The 22,622-nt window shown below is 32.4% G+C and overlaps 2 protein-coding genes across 3 annotated transcripts; one reads left to right on the top strand and one right to left on the bottom strand.

The window, feature by feature from the left end:
- The first annotated feature begins 6,827 nt into the window (after positions 1-6,827).
- On the top strand, positions 6,828-9,158 carry LOC120083020 (probable UDP-arabinopyranose mutase 2). Its single transcript, XM_039038500.1, has 4 exons — positions 6,828-7,306; positions 7,908-8,158; positions 8,239-8,407; positions 8,527-9,158. The coding sequence occupies exons 1-4, from the start codon at positions 6,983-6,985 to the stop codon at positions 8,866-8,868; spliced, it is 1,086 nt and encodes a 361-aa protein (XP_038894428.1). The 5' UTR covers positions 6,828-6,982; the 3' UTR covers positions 8,869-9,158.
- Positions 9,159-10,025: 867 nt separating this feature from the next.
- Positions 10,026-16,718, bottom strand: LOC120083019 (squamosa promoter-binding-like protein 13A). 2 transcript variants are annotated; one of them, XM_039038498.1, is made up of 5 exons: positions 16,306-16,718; positions 15,130-16,197; positions 14,658-14,794; positions 11,883-12,712; positions 10,026-10,740 (listed from the first exon to the last, which is right to left on the bottom strand). In XM_039038498.1, exons 2-5 carry the CDS (start codon positions 15,795-15,797, stop codon positions 10,729-10,731), a joined length of 1,647 nt encoding a protein of 548 aa, XP_038894426.1. In that variant the 5' UTR covers positions 15,798-16,197; positions 16,306-16,718; the 3' UTR covers positions 10,026-10,728. The 2 variants fall into 2 exon arrangements, with proteins under 2 accessions (XP_038894426.1, XP_038894427.1); XM_039038499.1 differs by having other exon boundaries at positions 15,130-16,123.
- Between the last annotated feature and the right edge of the window lie 5,904 nt (positions 16,719-22,622).

The following is a 22,622-nucleotide window of genomic DNA, read 5'->3' as shown; positions in this document are numbered from 1 at the left end:
CATGGCCATTTGTTGAAGAACCATGATATTCTTCAATCTAATGAATTATCACGTGCTGCTTGCTCTTAAGAAAAATTAATTATTAGATTCTCACTAGCTAAAGTTGGGTTTGAATCCTTTGCATTTTTTAGAACGAATTCATGGTAATATTTTTGGGCTTATTAATCCACCAAGTAGACCATTAATATATTTTATGGTTCTTATTGATGCATCTAGTAGATGGTCACATGTGTATTTATTATCAAATTGGAATCTTGCATTTGCAAGATTACTGGCTCAAATAATTAAGTTAAGAGCATAATTTTCTGGAATTAAGAAAAATCGTCTTGATAATGCTTGTGAATTTACGTCTCAAGCATTTAATGATTATTGTATGTCAATTGGGATCAATGTTGAACATCCTGTAGCTCATGTTCATATACAAAACGAGTTAGCAGAATCTTTTATAAAACATTTACAATTAATTGCTAGATCAATGCTTATGAGAGCAAAGCTTCCAGTATTTATATGGGGACATGCAATTCTGTATACAACATCGCTTATACGAATTAGGCCAGCAACTTATCATAAATACTCCCTAATACAATTAATGTATGGCCAAGCGCCTAACACTTCCTATATGTGAATTTTGGATATGCAGTATATGATCCAATTACTCCACCACAACGTACTAAGATGGGTCCTCAAAGGAGGTTAGGAATATATGTTGGATTTAATTCTCCATCAATTATTAGATATCTTGAATGCCTGACGGGTGATGTATTTATTGCACGATTTGTCGATTGTCATTTTAATAAGACAATCGTTTCAACATTAGGGGAAGAAATTCATAAGTGGAAAAAAGATATTACATGGATCGTGTATCCATTGTCTCATTTAGATCCCCATACAAATTAAAGTGAACTGGAAGTTCAAAAAATAATTAATATGTAAAATATAGCAAATTAAATGCCAGATGCATTTACAAATGCTAAGAAAGTGACTAAGTCACATATACTAGCTGTAAATGCATCCTCTAAAATTGACATCCCAATACAATAAGTTGTCATAACTAACGAGCCAACAATATGTCTGAAGCGCGGTAGGCCAGTGGGTTCCAAAGATAAAAATCCTTGAAAAAGAAAAGTAGTCAATAACTCGTTTGAGAATATGGATATTTTAGAAAATATCCAAAATTTGACTCTTCACAAGGATACCAAAGAAGATAAAACAACTGAGAATAATAATGAAATTTCGATAAATTATGTCATGATAGAAAAGAGATAGAACTGACCTAATATAGTCGTCGACAACATTTTTGCTTATGATATTGCTTATGATATTATTTCTGAAATTGGTGATTATGAGCCGACATCTGTTAATGAATGTTGAAATCGTAAAGATTGGCCTAAATGGAAAGAAACAATTGAGATAGAATTAAAATCACTCTCAAAACGTGATGTTTTCGAACCAGTAGTCCAAACACTAGAAAATGTCAAGTTTGTGGGATACAAATGAGTCTTTGTAAGAAAAAAATAAAAAGAATGGTGTCACAAGATATAAAACGAGACTTGTTGCACAAAGTTTCTCGCAAATACCTGGTATTGATTATGAGGAGACATATTCTCCCATGGTGGATGCAATAACATTAAGATATCTAATTAACCTGACTGTGTATGAAAAGCTAGACATATATCTTATGGATGTAGTCACAACATATTTCTATGGATCTCTAGATAATGATATTTATATGAAAATACCTAAATGATTAAAGATATCAGAATCATAGAATTCAAATGTTGGAGAATTACATTCTATTAAATTACAGAGCTCCTTATATGGATTAAAACAATCTGAAAGAATGTGGTATAATTGTCTAAATAAATATTTACTAAAAGAAGGGTATAAAAATAACCTTATTTGTCCATGTATTTCTATAAAGAAACCACAATCAGGATTTTCTATTAGCACTGTATATGTTGATGACTTGAATATAATTGGAACTTCTGAAGAGCTCTCAAAGGCAATAGAATATCTAAAAAAAGAATTTAAGATGAAAGATCTCAAGAAAATAAAATTTTGCCTTGGCCTGCAAATTGAGCATTTAGCAGATGAAATATTTATTCATCAATCAACTTATATAAAAAAATATTTTGAGAATATTTTAAATGGACAAAGCATACCCATTGAACACTTCAATGATAGTTCGATCATTGGATGTGAAAAAAGATATATTTCGACCTTGAGAAGAGAGTGAAGAACTACTTGGTTCTGAAGTACCATATCTTAGTACAATAGGTGAACTCATGTACCTTGCTAATAATACACGACTTGATATAGCTTTTTTTGTAAATTTATTAGCTAGAAATAGTTCAAAAAGACATTGAAACGGATAAACATGTACTCCACTATCTTCAAGGGATGATTGTGAAGGAACTCTTATTCAAGAGTACCTAGAGCGGAAGCAGATCTTTCCAATTCATTGTGACATAATTTTCATATATACATTCAAACATACTATAATGCATTTATAATGCTAAAAAGATTGAGAGATCATACCAGTTGAAGACTTCTTTTTCATAACAAATCTCACTTTTTCTGAGACGGTAAGCTATTGCTCAGGAAAACCCAATCGTCTATCTCGAATAGTCTCCACATGAACAGAAGGAAACAGAGATGACACCACCACTCAGAGCCCTCAGTATTCTTAGAGTGAGAATCCAAAGGGTGGTCTTTGTTCGGATTTGGTAGAGTGAAGGAGGAAGAGAGATCATATACAACAATCAAGCAAGTGGGAGATAGGCTCATCTATCGTATAGACAAAATGCTTGATCGTTTAGGTGAAGTATACGATCGTGAAGGAAAAAGGTAAGCGATCGTCTAAACGATCGTGTAGGAAAAGGTAAGCGAACGTCTAAACGATCATATAGAAAAAGGTAAGCGATCTCTAAACGATCGTGTAGAAAAACTAAACGATTGTCTATATGATCGTTTAGTAAATATCGGGCGCTAAACGATTGCTTAAGAAAAGATAAATGATCGTTTAGTGAATTGCGCGCGCGGGTGTAATCACTAAGCGATCGTTCAGGCACTATCGTATAGGCACAAATTTTCTAAGCGATGACACACTTCAACACAATGTCTGCGCACACCATGCTTAACACACTGTGAGCTATTTATGCGTCCCAAAGTGATCTTTCAACATACTCATCTATTATTAAAGCAGAAGAGACACCATCCCATTACCCTTTTAACCGTCCAATATGATCACATCATATTCATAACTTATGAATTAAAATCATATATTAATCATAGTATTTTCCTCCACTAGATATAAATCATATCTATATCCAATTTCCTCCAAATTAGTGTATCTCATATATAAAGTTAATTGTATCATATACAATTAAATAGTTCAATTATATCATATATAATCAAACTCTCTCTTGTCAATTTGAACTTTCAAACTGACCCAAAAACTGACTCTCAACTTGTATCCAAGCTACCAAGGGGACCTTATGGACCTATGGCTCGCAGCTCCAACGGTACGTGAATAGCTGATTAAACTCTTTAGTCACGATATCCACCATCCGTTAACTGTCAAGCATTTCACTAAAGACCGACAGTTGAACTCTTCTTGCCATAGATATATTTCTATGTCCATTGGATATAACCAATCATAAATACGATGACCCTTCACAGATGCTCGTAATTACAACAGACCAATTTACCGTTTTTGCTCATGTAGTTAAATCTTTCTCCTTAAGTACCACCGATCCCTCTAATGAACAATACAACATAGTCCTACTATGTGTGAACACCTCTCGGGCCATGAGAAAGTGTGTGGTGCCACATCGCTCAAGTCCCAAGATCAGCTTTCAAGAGTGCAATCTATCTACTTACCCTTGCTTCGAGGAAGGAGTAAATTCCATCTTGTGAAGCTGAGTTTCCAGCTCCCAAATTAGACGAATCCCCAAAGTGGTAGGTTTGAGTCGGTGCTCTGGCCACTCACACCCATGCAAATCAAAGAACCGCCCTCAATAGTAGGAGTTCCCAACTCATTCAGGATTGAGGTCATGTTACCTATGGTCATCCTAGTGAAGTGAAGTCTCAGTCATGAATGGAGTTATATGACAAGACGTTAATACTTCGAGGTTAGGTCTTATACAAACTCTTTGTATAGGATGTCTCTGCTCGCATGTCTGCTACACGAATGATCAGGATTAAACCATCTGTGACAAATCACAACACTTGTAACAATTCCACAAAGCGGGCCGTATCCGTAGTGTTACCAAGATAAGGTTTCCCTCCTATATCCACATACTACAGTCTATTTTGGTTGTCACTTAAGACATGATCCACTTGTATGTCACTACATACATGCTTAAGTTACATAAAGACAACCAGGGATATTAATTTTATTGGTTTGTGGTAAAATAAAAACATCTAAATGTGCAAAGTCAAGAAGTGAAGTAAATATCATATATATTATACATCACAAGCGTTCTTACAAAGTTGTTTACAAACTATAGGACACGGGACTTTAGGGCACAAACCCTAATAGATTGATATGAGTTTACTTTATTCAAACAAATCAAATTTATATTTAGTTGGTTATGTAGATAAATTAAAGCTAGATCTCAAACATGTTATATATTTACATGTGGAGGAACTACTATATCATGACGTTCCGTGAAACAAAATGTCATAGCCACCTCTTCAAATCATGCCGAGGTTCTTGAGAATATGTATGGTTGAGATCAATGACCCAACACATTTGTGAAATATGTGACTTGTCTTCCAACAAAAATTTTACATGTGGAGGAACTACTATTATATTTGATTAGTTGAATGCAAGCATGAGCAATAGCACCAGGGAGGGACAAAGAAAGGACCTTAGTGTGTGAGAGCATTATTGTACGAAAAACCAGATTTTCACACTGGCTAAAATCATGACTCCCTTCACTCCTAGTCGTTAAGTTTGTGCTATTAAGTCCTGGGGTAGTATAGATAATCAACACACTCTTAGGGTTAATGGTCTAAGTTTGCGATTCATTATTTTTAAAATTTAGGGCAAACAACATATAATTATATCTGTGAAATATAATTAAGACCGTCATCCCGTACAAAAAATCCTTAACCATCTCTATTTGAGATTTATGTCATGTCCATTTAGTTACACTCAAATTAATCTATCAGTTATTAAAACATAAAAGAATGTGAATTTAAATATTATTTTGGCCTCTATATTTTTATTTTAGTTCATTTCTATTCCTATTTAGTTTACTTGTCATATACGTTCAACTTTTGTTTATTTTAGTATATATTTTCAAAATGTCAATTTTCAAAATAGTCAACTAAAACAAATATTTTGAAAGCTTAAAAATATAAAGATTAAATTGTATAGAAGTTAAATTAAAAAACACATAACATTTTAAAAATAAGGAAACTAAAATAACCTAAAATTATAACTAAAATATTGTTTAAACCAATGATATTTGGTCATCAATAATTGTAGTTTTGGTTTTAAATTGTTTAATCACATTATATGGTGAGTTGACCCGCTTGCCAAGTTTTGTTCCATGTGACCGACACAATTAGTCGTTTTTATTTCAATATTATTGATAATATTCTTCCCATATGAACATGTATAGATGTGGGTACTTATTCTATTGACTCATTTTAAAATAACAACTAGAGTTTGATCGCAAACATGTCAACACGTTGTGAAAGATAATTAATATATATATTTATTTTTGTTAGTACGAAAAATTCGAAGCTTTGATATTTTGATTGAAAATATATATTTTAACTAGTTGAATTAGGTTCCTTGAGAATTTTCTTTTTATTTTTCTCTCTTCGATCATCTAAACTTAGTTGCTCATTCATAAAAATTCTTAAACTTTCTTTGATGCGTGATTGATTTTTGTAATTAGATCGCTTTTGATCATATTTACCTAAAATTAAGAATTTTGTCAAATTTACCGTTACCATTATGGTTACCTTTACCTCTGAGAGCCAAACCATAATGGTAACAATAACACTAAATGTATCATAATTCATAGTTTTTTTTTCTCTGAAACCGTAACAATAATGGTATACATAACCATAACCATAACCATAATGATAATGATAACGATACAACGTAATTTTTTGACGCAATTTAATTGATCACCTCACACTCGTCATTCAGATTACATTGCTTGTCAATACGAATACGGAATGTCGATAAACACTAACAAACGTTAAAAAATGGGTATCTGTTTGAATTGTAAACTATTTTAGTTTGAGAAGAAAATAGTAAACACTTTAGCAAAGAATAAAAAAATGATGAATATAAAATAGTAAAAACTATAGCAAATAATAAATACCGTAGCAAATGGAGGTTTTGAAATAGTGTGTACTGTAGCTAATTAGGGATTTGGAAATAGTATTTACTCTAGCAAGAGGTGATTATTATAATCTCTATAGTTTAACAAAATCCTTTGTAAATAGTCTCGGTATTACCAAACCATAGGACTAAATTCTAACTTTTTTATATTATAGAGATTAGATTTTGATAATCAACATAGATTTCTTCTCTTAGGTTGAAGGTTTGATCTCATCAAAAGTGATTCTCACTTTTTTTATATATATATATATATATATATATATATTACAACAAAGGCGGTAATAGATAATCAAATTCTTTACTTGAGAAAATAAGTGCATATAATAATAATCCCGATTTATAATTTACATTGGATAAAAATTAAAGAAATGTAACGAAACTTCTTAAAATTGGAATTTAAAGGTATAGAAAACCGATAAAGGAAAATGCGTTTACTTGAACAATGGAGATTAAAGAACAGAATAGTCAATAAATTGGTCCGTCTCCGCTGTGCAAATCAGTGTGATTTGAACCTCTTCTCTTCAAATATATAAACCCTTCTCCATCTTCCATTGCATTTCAAGCTCAATCTTTCAAAACCCACAATTTCATTTCATCCCTCTCCACTTCAAAATGGCGGATTCCAAAGTTTCCCCAGTTCCCCTGTTGAAAGATGAGCTCGATATCGTCATACCCACCATCCGAAACCTCGATTTTCTTGAGATGTGGAGGCCCTTTTTCCAGCCTTACCATCTCATCATTGTTCAGGACGGTGACCCTTCTAAGGTCATTAAGGTTCCTGAGGGTTTTGATTATGAACTCTACAATCGTAACGATATCAATCGGATTCTGGGTCCTAAAGCTTCTTGCATTTCCTTTAAGGATTCTGCTTGCCGTTGCTTCGGCTACATGGTCTCCAAGAAGAAATATATCTACACCATTGACGATGATTGCTTTGTGAGTCTTTCCCCAATTCTTGATTTGAGATTTTTGTGTTTTGTACTTTCTCTTCTCTCTTTCCCCTGTTCTGGATTTTGGATCTTATATCTGATTTGGGTTTTTGATAGTTAGTCTTGATAATGTTGATCTTGCCTTCCCCTGTTTTAGTGCTGTTGGTTGAGTTTTAGATTGTTGGATTTATGAACTCTCTGCTTTGTTATAACAGCTACATGCATGGTGTCAGCTGTGTATTCCTAAATTTGCATGCTTTAAAAAGCAAAAGAATCCACTCGTTGGTTGTAGATCTGTCTGAAAACTTACCTGAGATCACAAATCAATTTAGAATTTTCTAATGTAGTTGACTAAACTCGTGGATCTGCTACAGAATTAGGCAAGCAAGTGATCTCGGATTGCTAGAGCTAAGATTCTGTCTGTTCAGCTTTCTGATCCATGATCTACAAGGTCTGGATTTGTGGATCCATGTAGGTTTCTTAGTTCTATATGGGGGTGTTGATGTTGAAAAGAAATTCTGTTTTGTTTTGCCTAGAACGGTATCAGGAATGAGTGATGAGATCGTTCCTTCTTGATCTGAGGATTGTTCTTGGTTTTGATCTTGCAGGTTGCTAAGGATCCATCTGGCAAGGACATCAATGCACTTGAGCAGCACATCAAGAACCTTCTGACCCCAGCTACACCACACTTCTTCAATACCTTATACGACCCTTACCGTGAGGGCGCTGACTTCGTCCGTGGATATCCGTTTAGTCTCCGAGAGGGTGTCCTAACTGCAGTGTCTCATGGCCTGTGGCTGAACATCCCGGATTATGATGCTCCCACCCAGCTCGTGAAGCCTCTTGAGAGAAATAAAAGGTATAAACCTTTTGCATTATACTAGAGTTCAGCATTTACTTGCCCAGTTATCAGAAGTTGATTATTTAGCTACACTATAGGTATGTAGATGCAGTCTTGACAATTCCGAAGTCAACCCTCTTCCCCATGTGTGGAATGAATCTGGCATTTGACCGTGATCTGATTGGCCCAGCGATGTATTTTGGTCTCATGGGTGATGGTCAGCCAATTGGCCGCTACGACGATATGTGGGCTGGCTGGTGCATGAAGGTACATTGTCATTCGATGATCAGATGATTCTTTCTGTTATTTTCATTATTGTTTTCCCATGTTTTGCACTACCTCAATCGTAGCTGATCGTATTTGGACCATGGGATCTTGTGTACTAGGTTATATGTGACCATCTTGGATATGGAGTGAAGACGGGATTGCCCTACATTTGGCACAGCAAAGCAAGCAACCCATTTGTGAACCTGAAGAAAGAATATAAGGGAATATATTGGCAAGAAGAACTGATACCATTTTTCCAAGCTGTTAAACTTCCAAAAGATTGCACCACAGTGCAGGAATGCTACATTGAACTCTCCAAGCAAGTTAAAGCAAAGCTTGGTGGTGTTGATGAATACTTCACCAAGCTTGCAGATGCCATGGTCACTTGGATTGAAGCTTGGGATGAGCTGAACCCATCAGACAGTAAAGCTACCAATCTGCCTAATGGTGCCCAGAAGTAGTTCTATCTGTCTTAAATTATCGATACTTCTCGGTAGATTTTACTGATGTTACCTTCCGTTGTTACCGGCTTAGCATTCGTTTGGAAGCTCAGAGTATTGGTGGTTTAGCAGCATGGTAGAGAATGTAGTATTATTATTCACTTATCATTATGACCTTAGCCACAGTAAAAGAAGATGATTTCGTATGATTTCTATAATTTGATGAGCATTAGCTATTTCAGTCTGAGATTGTTGCCCGAGAGATTCAAATTATTATTTAATTTTGTTGAGCGATTGGTCTGTTTTGTTTGGTTTCCTTGACTATTTTACAGTAAGATTTTCCTGCTTAATTCTGGAACTTAAATATTTGGCTTCTGAAGCAGTACTGACTTTAAGGTGGCAAAAATAGTGAATGTCGTAGTGGTAGAACTTGAGCTGTTGCTGTTTAACATATTGATAAAAAAAGGATTCGTTTTTTCAGTCAATGATGGAAAAGATGAATTTGAAAATGGGGGAGGTAATGGCTAATGATTGATCAAGATTCCTCCTTTTAAGTTCAAATTTTGAATTAAAAGAAACCAAATCTGAGATAGCTAATATCTAGCTGTTTTGAAGAAATTTTGGATAAAGAATAGACTTTTTCTCTTTTCTTGAGTACAACTAAAGAGCAGGGTTTGTTTTGGGAAAAAGGAACACAATCCAACTAAAAAATCATTCCCAAAACTTCTCCCATTACCCTTTATCTATACTGCATAAATGGAAGGCTAAATATATGTTTGTCTCTAATATAGATGTATTTTTCAATTTAGTATCTATAGGCTTTTTTTTAGAAGTCCCTTATGTCTTAGCCTTTTTAATCATGATGGATGATAAATTTACAAACATATATCATATAGAAGAGATTTGTTTAATTTATACTCCATTTGGTAGGATATTGATTGAAATTTTGAATTTTTTTCTCTAACTTTTGGCAAACTCAATCAATGTTCATCATGTAAGTCCATAAACAAATTTTGATATATTAGTCTCATTAACATAGGCATAGTTCAACTAGTTAAAGTGTATACCTTGATCAATGTTGTTGATCTAAAATGAATAATGATAATAAAATAATCATAAGGGATAAAAAAAAAAAAAATACCCACATATAAAGAATTAAATTGAAACTTTCTAAAGAATAGAGACTAAATATGGGCCAAATATATATCTTGTCAGTAAATTTAACACACCAGTAATTGACATGCATTCCATCCATCCTACTTCTGTTCTCTATACCCAAAACTGAACCAAACCAAATCAAACTATGCACACCATTCTACTTTGCTTCCTACTTTGCTTCCTTTCGTTTGGTTTAAGTGTTGAAACAACTCGAAGCAATTTTTCCCCTTTCAAATAGAGGAAAATCCTAACCCAGATCCAGTGTTGATAACAAACTTCAGCCATACCCAGATCCCCTTTCAAATAAAAGTGATTGCTTCTTGATATATATATATATATATATAAACTTTCCAAAAGGAATTGGATGAAAGCAATGAAAGGACTTCTAAGGACAAAACCTTCAACCGTAGGCACATGCAATGAGACATTAAGCACAAGTGTAGCATCTTAACCAAAGGGTAGATCTCTGAGGACTACAATAACCATATGAACTAAATTTGACAACAAAAATTTTTCGGGATTCGACTAGTTAGTCCCATGATAAAAGCATTGGTATTAGTATTACAAAAACAACAGCAGAATCAGGAAAGAAGACAAGGTTAGAGGTACTAGATGGGAAGATTATACAACAATTTATTCTTTCCTTGGCTAACAAAATGTACCATTGACATAGGGGTGATGGGTTCAAGCTTTGACTTCTCGCCAGCCTCCATGACGTCTCTCCTACGCAGAGTCCTGTTTCAGAAGAAGCATTCAGTTTCAGTCAACACTATATGATATTTAATGGTACCAAGAGTAAAAGGGGTGCTTAGACATTTTTTCGTCGAGGGAGAATTTCGCCCAACCACGAGCAAGGGCCTAATTTGTGTTCATAAAGAGAAGGATGGGGTGTTTTACTCTCGGTCAATAAATGAGTGAAGTAAACGACTATCTACCAATAGCCAAAAGAAGAGTTCCTTTCAGAAAAAGCATGTAATTGAAGAAAATTAGTACATTATGCACCTTAACGCACATTATAGATAAGATGCAATATATGTTTGACAGAAAGCTTAGACTGATAGTGATAACTAAGGGCCTCTTTGGATTGATTTTCGAAGTGCTTAAAAAAGTGTTTTTAAATCAATCCAAATAGGCTCTTAATAAGACAAGCCAAGTACAGGCTCGATTCTTGATGATGACAATAAACCTAAAAACAATCTAGAGGTTCCCCACAACATTGGATCACTTAAAAAGTCCTCCGTGGACCTGAGTTGGTCATAAAGAAACACTGTCATACTACAATAGGCAAAAGATAACATGACAACATAGAATTAGCAATGGTGATCTAAGCATTTATTGTAGCATTCTCTCGCTAACAGTGATGGAACCGGTTTTCTTGTCTGGCTAAGAAAAAAAGTACTTTCTAGATTACTTTTAATTTGGGCCCTTACTTTAATGATCTCATTGATCCTGACAGCACAAAGAACAAGGAAGTAAATGCCTGTGTACTTTCCTAATGATACCTTGCAATTGCCATTGTACTTGTCAGTGCTTGAACCAAGAACCCAGTGAGTTATATTATAAAAAGGAAACTATCACATTTCAACAAGCAAAATGAAGACAAAGGTTGGGGCCCCTTCTCAATGAAAGGGGTTGTTTCAATAAAAAATAAAAAAAAAATGAAGAAGTTTGGGGCCCTAGAGATTTTTGGTTCCCAATTTAAGCCAGAAAAAGGAAAACCTAAAAGGTTGCTTGTGAAGACAAAGTTTGAGTGCTTAGCTTCATCTTCAGACTTCAAGTCAATATATAAAAATGAAAATGTATTCCACAGAGCACAAGCAACTTTTGGAATAACATTTAACTAAATGAAAAAAAGTATAATGTTCTTATTTATTTACCTGCATGGAGTGCCTTTGATGTTCCACTCGCTGGAGTTGTGATGAGAGTTGTAGCAAGTCAATAGTTGGAGTGCGTTCATAGGAAAGATTGGCTTTGGGATTTGCCAAACCTGATCTATGAAGAACCCTATCAGGAATCTGAAAGGTGACAGTACGATCACAACTTTCACACGTCGGTATGGGACCGATTTGAGCTTCACTCATCCCCGAGGCAAATTTACTCGAAATCCCAGTTGAAGAAGCCTGTGGGCTCACTCCCATGAGCTTTTCAGAGAGTTCACTCATGCTGTAATTTGATTGACTCTCGGACATAATGAAAGCACGAGGAATGTGAACTAAGGATGGATGGTTTGATGCACTTTGTGATTGAGATGACAGAAGAGAGAGAGCACAACCAGAGTCCGGAATTCCAGAAAGTCCTTGGATGGTTGATGCTGCATCATAAACTCCAAAGTCTTCGCTTGATAAGGTAGCATGGTGGAACAAAGGATGTGTATCAATATGGGGACCTCCCACATTATGTGAATATTGGCAAGTTGTCTCACTTAACATGTTAACTGTAGGTGCTGTACTAGTTCCATTTTCTTGAAAAGGAGGAATCTGTACTTCAAAATCATAGGGAAGCAAGGGAGATTTCACATTCAAATGCCTGTTGCCCAGTGAAGTTGCAGAAATAGAAGTATAATCATTCTTGCCCTCAACTTTTATACGCTTACACCAATCATTTTCTCCAAGCTTTTCTGGATAATACAGACCACTGGACAGTATATCTTTGCAGATAAATGAAGTTGCAGTCAACGCTTTCTCCTGAAATCTGCTGTCTCCAATACCTGAAATTTTCTATCAGTATTGTGAACAACATGACAACATTGGCTGAAGGGCAATTCACTACATTGAAAACATAAAGGAATACAATATGTTTAGTGCTTACAAGGATATGAGATTAAAAGTGGTGATTTTTTTAATGAAAAAGTGGAGATTGATAAATTAGAGAAACTAATAGATAAGGCTGTAATATTGTGGTTAACAAATATAGTGAATCAATGAAGATGTTTAAAGATACTGTAAACAGCAGTATCAGATTCAAAGATACACCTAGAATACCCAAAAACAAATAGGTAAAACATGTCAACTAGGCATTAAAAACAGCTAGGCAATCAAGCAGCACATGTTCAGAATGGAGGGCTGTCAGGAATCTTTTGACTTTGAATCTCTCGTGTCATATACCTTGAAAGATTTAAGATATTGCCAAACATTTACAATTGCTCTCACTACTGTAAAACTTTTGGTTAGCAAACAAACTACAGTTGTGCAGTTCTCATTATGTTCAACCCAGTGCGGCTTTATCAATTTTGATATTCTCTCAGGGAAAACTCAAAAAGATAGGTTATAGCTGATCCATAGATGACTTCTGTAAAATTTTTATAAGACTCAAACCTTAAAACAACTAAGAAGCTAGATACGGCCAATAAACCCTGAAGGAAGAGAAGCAAAATGGTTAGTTTGTCAGCTTTGAATGTTTGCATTGAAATCATGTTTGGGACTGACTCAAATTTATGAGAAAATAGATATACCATAGCAAAGCTTATTCAGTAAGGGCACCAATGGAACTTAGGTTGCTCCAGAGTTATCTAGTAACATTAGGGGCATAAATGGATGGAAAGGACAAACAAGAGATAGGACAATTAAGCAACAAGAATAAAATTCAAAGGATGACTATTATCATCACCCACGTTGTTAAACGTAACGACGGAACACTTACTCACCAAATGGATGCATGGTTTCCAAGTAAGACAAATTTGAAAAGATTTTCTCAGTTTGATCTTATCAAACCCAGTATCCAAATGTCATGAAGCTAGAGCTCTCAAATTGTTACATTCTTCATCAGTTATAAAAGGATATGCAATGATTCTTTTATTTACCAGTCTTGAGCATTTGAAAAGACCAATCATTTGACCGTTTAATAATCAACAAATGCCAATCTCCTGAAAATTACAGGTTATTTGCGAAGAATACCCAAATATTCCATGTATTATAGTTGTCATTACTACAGATACACTATGAGATAAGTACCCATGTTTACCAGAATTTTTTGTTTTTAACAAAATTTGTTTGAAAATTGCTAGGTGCCAGTATCAGGTGTCATTAGGTTCACACTAATGGCAACATAAAGGCAAAATTCATCTACCAAGTACCCAACCAGAATCCAACAAAGTTTAAATAAACAGCTGTAACACTTAACTTTCACCTTTTAAATGTGGTTGTTGACTTGTACGATCCAAATGAAGCAATAATGATGATAGTTAGAACAGAACCATCACAATTTCATTCACTCCCCACCCCCTTCCCCCAAAAGAGGGGAAAAAGCATTAGAAGGTTCTTAAGAAATGTTTCACAAGAAGGGCTAAAAGAAGGGGATAAACTCTCAAAATTTTCATTATTCTTCAATCTCAACTAGGCCTAGCCTTGAAGTTGTCATCTTTTATTTTATTTTATTTTATTTTGAGGGTAAGAAACAACTCTTTCAGGGAGAGAAATGAAAGAACATTTAATAGCAGAACTTCACCTAGTGAGATTTTTATACCCCAAATTGAATAAAATAACAAGTACAAAAAGAAAAAAGAAATCAAATCCATGTAGGTTTAATCTACAATCAAGAGTTTAAAATGACTCAGCTGTGTATGGATCATGAGAGAGAGTCACGTATAGTGAGATGGAACGATGAAGAGTTAAAGAATATAGAAAGAAGATATCATATGATATATGCTATAATACCATTATATGGCTGAAGCAACCTCTGTGCCCTTCCTGAATGAAAACTGACTTGAGGCTTTCTTCTTCGTTCATTGTGACCTGCAAGCCGTTTACGACAGCTGCGTTTACCATCATCAAATTCAACAAGCAAATGAAACCTGGAGGTAAAAACAAGTTCTTTAATCAAGCAGCAACCTTAATCATAGTCCGTAAATCAAGCTGACTAATCAAGATAATATATGCCAGAATTCATGATACGCCCAATGGTCATCACGATGAGAAAGAGCAAGTTCTAGGATCCATAGTTGATATAAAGATCAGCAAAAACTCTCTCCCCTTAAAAAGACCAAAAATGCTGTTGAAGAACAGAATCGTGAATTGAGGTGATTCCATGGGAGAATTTCTGTCTAAATATAATATTTTGGTGCTTTTTCATAGCACTTGTCATCAGTTGAAAAAATGATAAGAGAAAATGAGTAAAAATATAACCAACCTGCTGCATTGCTGACAAAACCTCTGTTCAATGCCATTCACAATAACTTTGGCAGTCTTTGAATGAACCTCACAAACTTTATGCCTCTTGTGGTAGTCTTTAGAGGAGCTGAGATCTTTGTTACATCCATAGACTTGGCAAAACGCTGTCTGGAAATTCACCCCTTGAGATCGCATTTTCTTCTGAGAAGTTGATGATTCAGTGGAAGATGAAATTGCAGCTCTCTTGCAGTATTTAGAACTGTGAGCATCCCCTTGATCAATAAATCTGCCCAGCTTCAAATCAATAAGAGATGAATCTCGATTGTTAGAGTCTGCGATGGAGCCAGAGAACTTTGAAGTGGACTCCTCTTCTCCATGAAGTGGATGAGAAGTGGGCAAAACCAGATTCAAGTTTCTACCTCCAGCAATTTTAGTATTCAAGACATCACTGACAGAATCATCAGGTAATTGTTTTCCAACCATTTGGGGAAATTCCAGTTCCCCAAAGCTCTGATTCTCCACATGCTGATCACCACTTGAAAGAAGCATGTTGTCCCCAAAACTACATGGGTTCTTGAATTCCCAACCCAACAAAGAATATTTACTTCTCAGAGGTGAATTAGTAGATGAATTCATCTCATCAGACAGAAATCCCTTCCCTTGAGAACCATAGTTCCACGACTCCATTATACAGAAAGATCAAAGTTTATGAGCTTTCAAAACAAACCCACCAGAATAAACAGGCAAAACACCATCTTCTTTCTTGTAAACTTCTTCAACCCCAACAAACCCAAATCATATCATAGTTCCCAAATCATCATTAACAAACAAAATCTAGGTTACATTAAGAGCCATCAAAGCAATCTGCATAATCCCCAGAAGCTCCCCCACCTCCCCCATAAATAGAAAGTAAGCTACAAAATTATCTTCCCCAAGTAACCATCGGTTGGAAGCAATCAATCAATTGGGTTAAAAAAAAGAAACCCATCTTGGAGAATCCCAAATACAGACAACTGAAATGCATAAGACGACAAAAGAATGTCTGAATTTCACGTGAATGGAAGAGCTCGAGAGACAAGCAAGAATGCTGAGCTTAATGAAAAGAATGAAGTTAGAGCAACTACAGTAAAGAGATTGAAAATGGGAGCAATAGTTAAAGATTAAACTGAAAACAAAAAAAAATACAAACAAAAACCTGAATAAATGAAACTTAAATTGCTCCCCAATGATCGGATAAACGAAGAGAAACAGGGCCTATGGGTTTGCAGAGGAATGAGAATATGAATAAAACCTACTTTAAAGAACGTGCATACACAATGGTAATATACTGGCAAGAATTTCCACAACATAAAGTTATTAAAAAAAGAAAAAGAAAACCAAAAAGTGGATTTGAAACTTGCCAAAATCCTTGGATGTGCGCTGAACAGTGATGTTCTAATTTGAGGAAGATTAGTATAATAAACCTTGATTTACACTTCAAAGTTACTTCCTTTTTTACTATTTTGAAGTTCTGTTTGATCACTGACCCTTTATCTATCCTCACAACGTATTCTTTAACAACATGAAAAGGATCTTTCTTTTCTGCCTATCTAAAATCTCTAAGCATTAAATGAAACTGTGATAATATTATGAACAATTTTAATTTCAACCTACCTTGGTCCATAAGGAAAAAAAAAAGGTGCCTAACTCAGTTGCTTTTAGGATAGATATGAAACTATGACTTGACAATTGCTTCCAACTAGTTGTATGCTATGAATTTTTGTATATCATATTCTCCGACTAATTTTTAGTTAATTTGAAATTTGGGAAAAATATATTTTCAGTCCCCATATTTTGAATTTAGCTTTTATTTAGTTCACGAGTTTCAAAATATTACACATTTAATTCTTAAATTTTGAGTTTGGTTTCAATTTAATCTATATGTTTCAAAATATTACAATTTTATTGTTGAGAAGTTTCAAGATTTACACTTTTAACATTGATTTTTTTACTAAATACTCATTTTCAATTGGAGTTGATGTCTACTAATTAATTTAAGATAATTAATGAAGTGAAATTCTAAATTTAATTGTATTAGTGATGAAAAATTGTGAAACTTAATTAATTATTATAGGAAAAAATTCATAGATAGAAAAAATGGTTGTCTTCAAATATAGAAAAATGAACCAAAATATTTACAAAATATAGAACTATCAATAACAGACACTGATAGACTTCTATATGTGTTTATCAGTGACATTGATAAATACCGATAGAAGTCTATCATTATCTATCAGCGTCTATCATTGATAATTCTAAAATTTTGCTATATCTTGTAAATATTTTCAATAATTTTATCATTTAAAATAATTTTTCTAGAAAAAAATGTCAAACTGTTTACAAAAATAGCAACAAAAAAAAAACCGATAGACACTGATAAACTTCTATCAGTGTCTATCAGTAATAGACTTCTATTAATGTCTATCCGTGATGGACTTCTATCAGCTTTTATGGCTGATAGACACTAATAACTTATATCAGTCTCTATCAAAGAAGATTAAAGTTTTGCTATTTTAGGTAAATAGTTTTCCTTATTTTTCTATTTTTGAAAATCTCCCTTGATTATATTCGTTTAATTCTTTTATATTAATTATAGACATTAACACTAAATTGAAAAATGAGTAATTTAATGAAAAATTAATGTTGAAAGTGTTCACCTTAAAAGTTTAAAATTTAAGAACTAAATTCAAACAAACTTAAATCTCAAAAGTAAAATTGTAATATTTTGAAATCTAGAGAGTAAATATAAACTATACCTAAAGCTTAAGAATAAAAAAATGTTTCTTTTTCCCTTAAAGTTTTATCTTACCACTAGGACTTTTATCTTAAGAAAATAAATCAAGTGACAACTTACTTTGAATTATTTTTCCTTTCCAAGTAAAAATATACCTATGGTGTTATTGCTGCCACATCTCCTAAACAAATACTATAGCGAAAGAGAATAATTTATAGGTAGTGTTCTAATATCCCAATTATTTGTACTATGCATTTGTCATTACACTATAAATAGTGCATGTGTCTTGTAGTTAGTTTATTGTCTTGGTTTTGATATGGATGTTTTTCTTTTTCAAAGATTCAATTTTTCTACTCTATAAAGTTGTCGTTTTCAAATATAAGTAATCTCATATAATTGATGATTTTATTTTGAATGTCTTGATAATATGAACAAACATATACTAAGACAACTCTATTTGAAACTTAAAAAGAAAAGTAAAAATATAACGTAAACATCAAAAGAATATTATTGAAGACACATGCTAGTGAAAAGTCTCCAATGATCTTTTGAAAAAAATTGAAGAACTATTCATTCATATGCAAGTCATGTGTGCAACACATCATCAAAAGAAAGTGTAAATTCAAAAGCCAATACTTCATCACAAAGAGACCAAAGGAAAGAAAAAGTAGAGAGTTTGAAAAGAAAATCAACACTATAGAAAAGCATGCAATTGCATTTAGTGATGACAATATTAAAAGAGTTGACCAAACCAATAATTTGGGGAATAATGAGAAGAGTTAGAGACCCACACTCATTCTAATCATGAATGATTATCAAGACTTGAGAGATTAATATCAACAATAATTAATACCAAACTCTCCCCTTAAAGATCACAAGAACATACCCTTTTGTCTATAATTAAAAAAAAGAAAACTTTGGAAGCTTCAAAGTGATGGTTTTTAATGAATCAAAATGGATGATTTAATTTGCTTGAAACTACTTTCTTTTTAATTTTTTGGAAACATTTATATGTTTATGGATGTGAAAGACAAAGCACCCACTCCTTTAAAAACAATTCAATCTCCATCTATGGTTTCACATCCAAAATGGCACTTGGCAACTTATTGTTATTGGGAAAATGGGCTCCAACAATTAATAACATCCTCACATCATCTTTGGTGGGGGTCACTTGTCACATCCTTTGATTAGAAAAAAGGGCCAAGAGGAAGTTTCCCCTCTAGTGGATTCATCTAAGGCTTCCATTTTTTTCTTTAACAAAAAATACTTTCTTTTCAAATTCATTTCTACTTAATCCTTAAATTTAAAAACGTTACACATTTACTCATTAAATTATTATATTTCAAATTATTATTACTTTATCTTTGGAGATTTTGATTTTGTTTCAATTTTGTTTCTTTGTTTCAAGATTTACACATCTAATATCGATTTTTCATTAAGTATTTACTTTTAGTAATTGACATTTAAAGTCTTTTAATTAATTTTGAATAATAATGAAATAAAATTTGAAAGAAAAGTTTTCACATTAAATAGTAATTTTTTTCGCTATTTTGTGTAAATAATTTTCTTTATTTTTTTTTATTTTTGAAAATCTCCCGGTTTTAAATTTAATTTTAATAGTAATAAAAAATAATGAAACTTAATTAATTACAATTATTTTAAATTAATTAATAAACTTTACCATCAAATACAGAAGTGAGTATTTAGTAAAAAGTTGAGGTTAAAATGGAACCTAAGGACCAAATTGAAATGAAACTCCAATCTCAAGACTAAATAAAATTGTGAAAGTGAGTTTAACTCAACGAAAATTGACATAACCTTCTTTTTTATAGATTGGAGGTTCGATCCCCATCTCAATAATTATAGTACTAAAAAAAGAATAATTAAAAATTATAATATTTCAAAAATTAAAAACTAAATAGAAACTAAATTCAAATCTTAAAGATTAAATGTGCGCGATTTTAAAACCTAGATGCAGGTGAAAATTAAACCCATAACATATTATCAATTTTTTTTTTTTTTTTTTTTTTTTTTTGTCAAGATATGTGAGTTTATATTATTTATTGACTAAATCCAACTTTCTTTTAAAAAAGATTGAAAGAAGAAGAAGAAGAAGAAGAAGAAGAAGAAGAAGAAGAAGAAGAAGAAGAAGAAGAAGAAGAAGAAGAAGAAGAAAGAGTGAAAATTTGAAATGGGTTTGTTTTTTAAAAAAGAAAAAGAAAAAGAAAATGTGTATATAATGTGGATAAAAGCATTTTGTTGTTGGAGTTAGGGTATGGTGTGTAATAATAGATATCCATATGACAAACAAAGGCTCATGGTGTCCAACTCAAGTGCCAGCCACCTTTCCCAATACAAATTTCCTTTTGTCTTTTACCCAACCACTAGTGGGCCATCCCCATATGGTCCATTAAAGCCCATTTCTTTTTTTCTTTTCTTTTTTCCAATTAATACTTTAAAGTCTTTTTTTTTTCAAAAAAAAAACAATTTTTATAGAGAGAGTTCAATCAACCCCCATTTGTGTTTTTTTTTCCTCCTTTCAAAATCATTGTTGTTTTTTTGCAGTTAGGAATCTAATTAATGGTTCTAAACAAACAAAATCCATTACCTTCATGATTGAATATCCTAAGCTAAAATTATCCATATATATCATTCATTTTTACACTTATATTCTTTTCCTTTTTTTCCATCTCGAATTGTTTGTGACGTATGAATTGAAACTTTAAACACGTGAAAAGAATTAATCTTTTTCTTTTTTTAATAATTCGAAATAAAAGATTTCAACTTTAGTTTAATTCTACTCTTTATTTTTATTATCCAACTTTAAATTTGTCACTTTAAACATAGTTTTTTTTTTTTTTTTTTAATTTTGCAATCTAAATTTTGACATGTTTTTTTCCCCCAAAAGTAGAATAAAAGAAAGCAAGAGGCTAAATTTGGATTCTGACAATGGTAAAGCCTTCCATGCAATTAGTTCTCTCAAATTCTGACAGCTCTGAAATGTTGGAGCAAAGTTGGAAGGAGAGAATTGCCTCTCCTCAAATAGATTGAAAACCCAATCAAATTACATTACATGTTTTTTTTTTTTAAATAATAATAATAATAATAAAAATAATAAAGTTCATTAAAAACAATTTTTTATTTTTTATTCGGTTCCTCCCTATTTTTTAATCCATTAATGATTTAAGATGCTATTGAAATAAATCACTTCAAGAGATTCTGTGTATAAACTCATGTAATTGCATGAGAAGGTAAAATAAATCAAAGTAGTGTCTAGTTATGATAAAGATATTAAATAAATTCTTATTCCCAAAAATTTAAAACCAACAAATTTTTAATTTTTGAATATTAAAAACTTATTTATATAAAGTATGCGTAAAATTTTCCTTTTGGTTTGTTGGTCTTTTTTATAGCAAAGAATACAAGAAATCAACACTTTCATTTTTAACCCTTTGAAATTTGACCAATTGAGTAAAGATACAAAATGAAAGATTTAGACATAGTCTTTAAATTTTGATATAGAAGAGAAATGTCAAAAGAGCATAATTCAAATAATATGAATTTATATTGTCAACTTTGAAACTTAAAGTTAATCTATCACTCTATACATTATTAAAAAAAATTAAATTAAATTAAAATTTGATACATGGGAAGGATTGTTGATATAGAAAAAGAAAAAAAATTTCTGACATAAAAAATGATAAATAAAGACAGAATGAAAATGATGGTAACATCATAGATATTTAAAAAGGTTTTGGAATTACCCACTCTATAAATTGTGTATATATGTATATCATCTCCTCATTCCCTCTTTGAATTTACATCAACTTGAAAAGGAAGTTTTCCTATTTTACTTTTAAGAATTGAAAAGTTACTTACACCCAATCACTCATTTTCCTACATTTAAAATTAAAATTTTATGTTTTTTTTTTTTTTTTTTTTTTTTGTTTTGTGTGAGGAAGAGGGAGCATCTTTTTTTTTTTCCTTCCCTTTTTCTTCCTTTTTTCTTTAAAAAATGATGTCCACTACCTACTTCATTGAGATGTCACTATCAAAGGTGGAGAATTTCAAAGCAAACTTTGTAGAATGGAAGAAGATTGGAAATTTTGATTAAGATCTCAAGAGATATTATGAGAAAGTTAAATAGAGGAGAATGAATGGTAGGCAAAGAAACCCAACTAAACAAATTTATTTGGACCCTACTACCCTTCACAATCTCATCAACTCACCTCTGCCACACTTTCACAATAATTTGATTCGTACACATTTCGCGACATACGGTTTATATCATCAATACGTAGAGATTTATTTTCATTTAGACGTATTTATTTATTTTATTTTATATTTAAAAGTTCAACAATATGTAGAGTGAAGAGCTCAAGTCTTTCACTTCTTGTTAAATGTGTATATATTATAACTAATTGAATCATATTTAAATCGACTTGGATTAATGTATTAAAAACTTTAGAATTCAATATTTTTTAAGGTTTATAACAATAATATCAAGTACTTTTTTCATTGTTATTATTGTCGTATTATCATACTTTTGAAAGTAATTTATATATATTTAGAATGATATATCATAATTTTATTATTATATTTTATATCAAGAACGATAGAACATGATTGACCAATTGTATTGTATTGCTATGATCTTTTGTATTCTAACAAGACCTTTTAATTGTAGAAATTGAAGATGACAAATTAAAAATGATGACCTAATGTTAACACATAATTGA

Source organism: Benincasa hispida, chromosome 8, assembly GCF_009727055.1.
Source record: "Benincasa hispida cultivar B227 chromosome 8, ASM972705v1, whole genome shotgun sequence".
Lineage (NCBI taxonomy): Eukaryota > Viridiplantae > Streptophyta > Magnoliopsida > Cucurbitales > Cucurbitaceae > Benincasa > Benincasa hispida.
This window is presented reverse-complemented; position numbering and strand designations above follow the sequence as displayed.